The sequence below is a fragment of the Arachis stenosperma genome, unplaced genomic scaffold, assembly GCF_014773155.1.
Source record: "Arachis stenosperma cultivar V10309 unplaced genomic scaffold, arast.V10309.gnm1.PFL2 arast.V10309.gnm1.Scaffold_100041, whole genome shotgun sequence".
Taxonomy (NCBI): Eukaryota; Viridiplantae; Streptophyta; class Magnoliopsida; order Fabales; family Fabaceae; genus Arachis; species Arachis stenosperma.
This window is the reverse complement of record NW_026651374.1, coordinates 679862-688230: the sequence shown is the minus strand read 5'-3', so window position 1 is coordinate 688230 and position 8369 is coordinate 679862. Positions and strand designations below refer to the sequence as shown.

At 40.8% G+C, this 8369-nt stretch overlaps 1 protein-coding gene across 1 annotated transcript; it reads left to right on the top strand.

The window, feature by feature from the left end:
* Positions 1 to 2223: 2223 nt before the first annotated feature.
* Positions 2224 to 8337, top strand: LOC130960044 (photosystem I P700 chlorophyll a apoprotein A1-like). Its single transcript, XM_057885402.1, has one exon. It carries the CDS (start codon positions 2761 to 2763, stop codon positions 4843 to 4845), a length of 2085 nt encoding a protein of 694 aa, XP_057741385.1. The 5' UTR covers positions 2224 to 2760; the 3' UTR covers positions 4846 to 8337.
* Positions 8338 to 8369: the final 32 nt, after the last annotated feature.

Below are 8369 nucleotides of genomic sequence, written 5' to 3'. Positions count from 1 at the left end.
TTCGAATGGATTCCTACCTATGCCGGATAAATGGAAATTTTATTGACAAGACCTTTTCTATTGTAGCCAATATCTTATTACGAATAATTCCGACAACCTCGGGAGAAAAGGAGGCATTTACTTATTACTTACAGAGATGGTGCGATTTGATTATTTTTTTTACCGATCTCAGTCTTATGAGAAAGACACATTATTTTATTCGTAAAAAAATGGAAAAAAACCGACGCTTGCTGAAGGTGAAGTTTACAAATAAAAAAAAAAATTCCTTCTGTCGTGTATCCCCGATTAATGCAGCCTCATATGCTTCAATTATAGATTTTTAGTATTAAGCGAAAGGTTATACCTATACTATGGAGTTAGATTAACCTTACTCCACTAGTAGCAATAGGCGGCATGGGGGAAGAAGCACTACGATTAGGAATCGACAACACGAAAACTTTGTAAAAAAATTCTTCCTTTCTTTTCGGGATCGGAACTAACAAGAATGGTTGGGACAACAAACATCCATCTCGTTCGTATTTTTGGATACCCGTATAACCATCGAAGGGTGTTGAAGTGACTAATTCCGGGAAATTAAGCGGCGTTGAGGACAAAGATATTGTTGGAGTTATCCTTTTTATCCAGTACCAACAAACTTGATGTTAAGAAAAGATCTTTTACAGGAAGGTTGGCTAGAGATTTCTTGTAAAAACACTAGCCCTGCACAGGTGATAATGAGAGAGAATACTGGAATTTTTTTTTGATTTAATGTATTCATTTTTTTTATCATTATACATAAAGGAGGAGCCGTATGAGATGAAAATATCACGTACGGTTCTGGAGCTTTGAACTGAATGACGACCGTAACGGATGTCGGCGCAATCTGAAGGAAATTATGCAGAAGCTTTACAGAATTATTATGAGGCTATGCGACTGGAAATTGATCCCTATGATCGAAGTTATATCCTTTATTTATAACATAGGCCTTATTCACACAAGTAACGGAGAACATACAAAAGCTTTAGAATATTATTTTCGGGCACTCGAACGAAATCCGTTTTTACCCCAAGCTTTTAATAATATGGCCGTGATCTGTCATTACGTGCGACTATCTCCACTATAGAAAAAAGGCTTTGTACATATATATCGTTCAAAACTACGATTTTTATCAGCTGTAGCAAACAAAAAAACTTCATAGAATATAAAAGAAAAAAAAAAATGAAGAAATAGAGATATGCCTAGATACTTTTTTCTATGGATAAAAGATCCAATTGATAGAGGAAGCGCCGTAAAGATCAATTGGCGAGGTTTTAGGCCGAGACAATAAGAACTGCTTACAACTTATATCATGATACAAAATCTATCATGATATAAGAGTTAGGAATCCACTTATGTAATAAAGTTGATCCCCTACCCTAAGGTTTTGAGCAGCGGTGTAGTATCAGATCCCACAGATAGTAAGTCTTTTCTTTCTTATGAAAAATAAAAAGAAGTCTTTCTCAAAGATTCTATAGACCATAGAAATGTCATATTAGAAAGTATATGATATATGAAATTTAGATAGTTACCTTTCAGAAAATTAGAGAGTGTTAATGTAGATGTGTTATTCTTCGGAAGGTAGGAGAAAAGAGAAAACTATAAAAATAAAAAGAAAAAGACTTTTTGAATCAAAATTCAAGTTTGAAACTCATGTAGTTAACCCATTCCATTTTCTTTTGGTTAATTCCAGAAAAATGGAACAATTGACTGCTGAGCCGTATGAGGCAGGAAACTCTCAAGTACGGTTCTAAGGGAAGGAATTTACTCACCTATTCCGACCGCGGAGAACAGGCCATTCGACAGGGAGATTCCGAAATTGCTGAGGCTTGGTTTGATCAAGCCGCTGAATATTGGAAACAAGCTATAGCCCTTACCCCCGGTAATTATATTGAAGCACAGAATTGGTTGAAGATCACAGGGCGTTCTTAATTTAATAAAAACACTCTTTTTTTTTAGTTCTATTTATATTATTCTATATACCCTTATATCTTAATATATATTATTTAAATATAATATTTAGTTTAGAATATTTAATTCATATTTCATATAAATGTATATTTAATGTAATTAAATGTTTGTTGTCTACATCAGTCCATCCAATAAAACTGAAAATATAATAATATTTTATTTATTATATAAATAAATTAGGCTATAGTAATAGTCAATCCAAAAATTCCATTATATCCCTTCTAAAAAAATCGTTCTATTTCGTCTCGTATTTTGTAGAGATAAATGGTATGTGGATACAGCAGAGAATTTGCCTTTTTTCTGTTATTCAAACTAAAAGTGAAACTCAAAAAAACTAAAAATAGCAGTATGGCCTCTAGCAATGCTGATGACTGCTCACGTAATTGGAAATAGAGTGCATAATAATCTCTTCTATTAAATTATTTAATAAGACATAAAATTAAAAAAATTCCATCTTTGAATTTCTAATTCAAATCTGAATCCCGGTTGCACAAAAAAATTATTGAATTTCAATTCAAAGTCCAGAAGGAGTTTTAGAGGATTCAAAAAGGTCCGTTGAGCGCCTATATCTTATGTCATAATAGATTCGAACACTTGCCCCGGATTAACTTCCGGATCATAATTGTTCTAGTGAATAACTAAAAAAAAAAATTGGAATAGATAGATGGGAGATAGAATAGAAAGAAACTAAATATAAAAATCTCTCAAAAGTTCACTAATTTTTTTATATTGGCAGGTCTCTTTGTATGTGTTGTCCGGAAGGAGGAGGACTCAATGATTATTCGTTCGCCGGAACCAGAAGTAAAGATTTTGGTAGATAGAGATCCCATAAAAACTTCTTTCGAGGAATGGGCAAAACCCGGTCATTTCTCAAGAACAATAGCCGATACTACTACTTGGATTTGGAACCTACATGCTGATGCTCATGATTTCGATAGCCATACTAGTGATTTAGAGGAGATTTCCCGAAAAGTATTTAGTGCCCATTTCGGCCAACTCTCCATCATCTTTCTTTGGCTTAGTGGCATGAATTTCCATGGTGCTCGTTTTTCCAATTATGAAGCATGGCTAAGTGATCCAACTCACATTGGACCTAGTGCCCAAGTGGTTTGGCCAATAGTGGGCAAAGAAATATTAAATGGTGATGTTGGCGGGGGTTTCCGAGGAATACAAATAACCTCCGGTTTTTTCCAGATTTGGCGAGCATCTGGAATAACTAGTGAATTACAACTTTATTGCACCGCAATTGGTGCATTAGTATTTGCAGCCTTAATGCTTTTTGCTGGTTGGTTTCATTATCACAAAGCTGCTCCAAAATTGGCTTGGTTCCAAGATGTAGAATCTATGTTGAATCACCATTTGGCAGGATTACTAGGACTTGGATCTCTTTCTTGGGCCGGGCATCAAGTACATGTATCTTTACCAATTAACCAATTTTTAAATGCTGGAGTAGATCCAAAGGAGATTCCACTTCCTCATGAATTTATCTTGAATCGGGATCTTTTGGCTCAACTTTATCCCAGTTTTGCCGAGGGAGCAACTCCATTTTTCACCTTGAATTGGTCAAAATACGCGGATTTTCTTACTTTTCGTGGAGGATTAGATCCAGTAACTGGCGGTTTATGGCTGACTGATATTGCGCACCATCATTTAGCTATTGCGATTCTTTTCCTGATAGCTGGTCACATGTATAGAACCAACTGGGGGATTGGTCATGGTATAAAAGAGATCTTAGAGGCCCATAAGGGTCCATTTACAGGCCAGGGTCATAAAGGTCTATATGAGATCCTAACAACTTCATGGCATGCTCAATTATCTATTAACTTAGCTATGTTAGGCTCTTTGACTATTGTTGTAGCTCACCATATGTATTCTATGCCTCCTTATCCATACCTAGCTACCGACTATGGGACCCAACTATCATTGTTCACACATCACATGTGGATTGGTGGATTTCTCATAGTTGGTGCTGCTGCGCACGCAGCCATTTTTATGGTAAGAGACTATGATCCAACTACTCGATACAACGATCTATTAGATCGTGTCCTTAGGCATCGCGATGCAATCATATCACATCTAAACTGGGTATGCATATTTTTAGGCTTTCACAGTTTTGGTTTGTATATTCATAATGATACCATGAGCGCTTTAGGGCGCCCCCAAGATATGTTTTCAGATACCGCTATACAATTACAACCCGTCTTTGCTCAATGGATACAAAATACCCACGCTTTAGCACCGAACACAACGGCTCCTGGTGCAACAACAAGCACCAGTTTGACTTGGGGCGGTGGTGATTTAGTGGCAGTGGGGGGCAAGGTTGCTTTGTTACCTATTCCATTAGGAACTGCAGATTTTTTGGTCCATCACATTCATGCATTTACAATTCATGTAACGGTATTGATACTCCTAAAGGGTGTTCTATTTGCTCGTAGCTCGCGATTAATACCGGATAAAGCAAATCTCGGTTTTCGTTTCCCTTGTGATGGACCCGGAAGAGGAGGGACATGCCAAGTATCCGCTTGGGATCATGTCTTCTTGGGGCTATTCTGGATGTACAATGCAATTTCAGTAGTCATATTCCATTTCAGTTGGAAAATGCAGTCAGATGTTTGGGGTACTATAAGCGATCAAGGGGTAGTTACTCATATCACAGGAGGAAACTTTGCGCAGAGTTCCATTACCATTAATGGGTGGCTCCGCTCTTTCTTATTGCCCTTATGTGATTTGAACCGGCGTAAGGAGGTTCAGTCAAGTATAGTATCATGCTTATTCGGCAATGGGTTAACCTCATCACCCCGATCTTCATCATCACTTATGACAGCGATAGAAAGACATCAAGCTTTTATCATCATTTGAGACGTCGTTAATGGTTCCTCTTTTCAACTTTCCAATTCAAAAAAGGGAGATGGAGAGGAATGTCTAGGTTGGGCAAGCTATATAAACCATCGGGAGGAAGACCACCGTGGATGCCTACAGCTAACCTTTCACCTTTCAGCAAAGGGCTTGATTGGCCCATCCTTCACTTGTCCTTCCCTCTTCTAGCATTGATTGATAAAGTGAGTGCCCTGCCCTGTAAGCCAGTAAGGTTATTCTCTAGGACCAGTCAGAGACTAGTTAGATCAGTTCTGGAAGTGAGCAAGCAAACTAGACACGAAAAGACGCGCTGGGATAGCAAGCAAGTTTGTTGAAAGAGGGGCAGGAGATTCTAGATCTGCTTAAAACCAGGTTATAGGGCAGTATCTTTCCATGGTAGGGGCATTCCCTCTTGTAGCAGTCTCAGTCCCCAATCCAATTTCAGTTGCAGAATAAAGGTAAGCCGAGCCTGCAGTTGGAGTGTTAAAGGTAGCAGTCCCCGAGGTAACACTTTCTAGATTACCATTCTCAGTCCCATTAGTCCCTGACTCTGTCAAGCCTGAAGGATCAGACAAGGAAGAAGGAGGAAAGGAAGCTAGAGATAGCAGATTATCGGGCAGCGGCAGGATGCAATTTTTATTTAGTTTAAGTTATCGTTGCAGCCTTGGATCGAGTTGCAGTGCTAAGAGAATCTCCTGCTTTTTTCAAAGCAGCCATCTTTTCATCTTCTGGCCTTAGTTATTCTAATACGTTTTAGACTCTTTAAGCTATTGATGTAGCCTCTTGTCGCTACCTACTAGATCTTCGAGTGGAAGATATTGAAGTTCCTATGGGATGAAGCTTTCCTAGCCTCAAGTATTCATCTCAGAGGTAATCTCATAAAGTGATGTCAGATTAGCACGCTCTTGGGTTTAACTAACAAGGACTTTTCTTTCGGTATCGGGCTACTAGCTGTAAGGCTCTGGGTTTTTTTCCCAGGTTATGCCAGAATAGAATCCTATCGAACTATTGGATTTATCGATGGCTATATTCTTAACACACTTGTTTCGTTCGAGTTGTAGCTTACATCGTGGGAAGAAAGGGGGCAATATCAATAGAAGATATTGATTTATATTAGTCCATGCGTGCCACGTTCAGCCATAGATGGATGACTTGATTCAATGGAGACTTGATTCCGCCTACCAATATTTCCAATAGTTAGAATCCTTATTACTAGAACTGGCTCGTTGAGACCTGCTGTAACCGTTATTGGGGAACTGCTACCGTAATCAGGACTACATATAAGCTAGTTCTTTCTAACTTTCTTTTTCTTTAAGGAGAAGCAGATCGATCCACTTTTCATTCATCAAATGACTCCCCTAAGTAAACTTCACTGTCGGAAAGACAGTCATACTATTCCACCTGCCGGTCGAGGCATACTATTTTAGCCACTCTCCTAGTGGTCTTTTTGAACAGATCCACGCGCTCGATCTTATATATGTCACCTGCTTCGCTTTAAAAACCCATATTCCCGCAAGCCGTGTCGAGTTCACAACCTAGGGCAGAAAGCGAAAGGCTAGAATGATTGAATTTAAATAACGTACAAACGCGAAGAAAACCTCCTGCAGTACCGGCCGTGTCCTTGGCTCTCACTCCCATGAATCAGATAGTGCCATACGTCCCACCACAACCGTCCGATCCTCTGATGGAGAAGATCAGTCGCCTTGAACGGGCAGTTAATAAGTTGAGTAGGGACAGGTATGATGTAGCAGATCTTGAGAATCTCTCCCTATACCCCAAAGTCAGGCTTCCGTACGGTTTTCAGTGGCCAAAGATAGATAAGTTATTGATAAAGCGGGTTTCGTCTCATTTTCCGGAAAGCCAGTCATACTATTCCACTTTAGCTAAGCTAATGATGAAACAGGATCTGGATTTGTCTGCAGATGATGATGTCCACTCCTGGCTCGATGCGCTTAACGAAAGGGAACTCTCTAGATTAAGAAAGAATTTCCTTCGTAATTAAGCAGCATCCTTTAAGTGAGTAGGGGTGCGCCGGACCGCCGACGAATAATAGGTACCCCCACACCCCAGGCAGAGTTAGTGAGCCGTGTAATAGGCGACCATTTCGCGCGGTTCGGGGGGCACTTGAGTCAGCCGCCGGCGCCCGCGGGTATTGTACTAATGGTCTTGACCCCTATCCAATTTTTGGGCAAATTCCCCCTTCGTACTACCAAAAAATGAGATTCTTGCCGAATCCGAGTTTGCTGCTCCAACCATTACCAAACTAATACCTATTCTGTTTAGTACTTCAGGTGCTTCTGTTGCGTATAATGTAAATCCCGTAGCGGATCAATTCCAACGAGCCTTTCAAACAAGTACTTTTTGTAATCGACTCTATAGCTTCTTCAATAAACGCTGGTTCTTCGATCAAGTTTTGAATGACTTTCTAGTCAGATCGTTCCTGCGTTTCGGATATGAAGTCTCATTCGAAGCTTTAGACAAAGGTGCTATTGAGATATTGGGCCCTTATGGTATCTCGTACACATTCCGACGATTGGCCGAGCGGATAAGTCAACTTCAAAGTGGATTTGTTGTGCGAAGAGTGCGTTATGACCCGTGGCCGCCTGCCTGGTCTGGTGGGGGTGGCTCCTCCGTTGTGGGTAAACGGGGAACCCGACTCTACGAACCCGAGGAAAGGCTGCACTGCAGTAGTAGGGGCGTTAAGACCGGAGCTTTTTGTAGTGCTAGCAGGAATGCAAGTGAATGAATCCCATCCCCTAGCGAGTGAAGTGCTTACGCCCCTTTAGATTAGAGATAGGGGCGCGCTAGCGCTTTAATAATAGAAAGGTTAGGGGGCTGAGAAAAGCTTGCTGTCTACTTCTCGAGCCTTCACCGCCCCGTTCTGTAACTTCCCTTCTTTAGTCCGTCCACGAGGCTGTAAAAAGAAAGAGAGATAGGGGCGGCTATATAGCGGGAGTCGTTTCGGTTGTATGCCACGAGGTCCCTATGGACAAGGGGACAAGTGAATCATCGCTTTTGGGCGCAGGCAGCCCTCTACCATCCATCCCATTGCATTCCATCGTCTCGTATTGTACCGTACCAGACCAGATACATCTATTGAGTGAGAGAAAGGTAGCAGCTTATATATTATTCATTTAGGATATGGATAGGGATCCCCAGATTCCCGTCACTACGGATTGATTGTCTCTACCTAACTACATGGTAGTGGTCTAGGGAGCGCAATTGCTAGAGCACGGGAGAATGAAGAGTAATGATTTCAGCAAGAGCAGCCGGACGGACTACTATAGTGAGTCCAGTGACTACTAGAGTAGAGTTGAGTCAAAAGGTATGGTATAGCAGCCTTTCCGAGCGAGCCTCTGGGATCCCCTGTAAACCCCCATGATGTGGTAAAGGGAGGATATTAGGGGAAGCTGTGAGTGGGGATTCCCCTGCAGAGAGCCGGATGAGGGGAGACCTTCACGTCCGGTTCGGAGGGCGGGGATATCCCGACCCTACTATCATTATGCCTTTGCAATGTTACTTGGTTC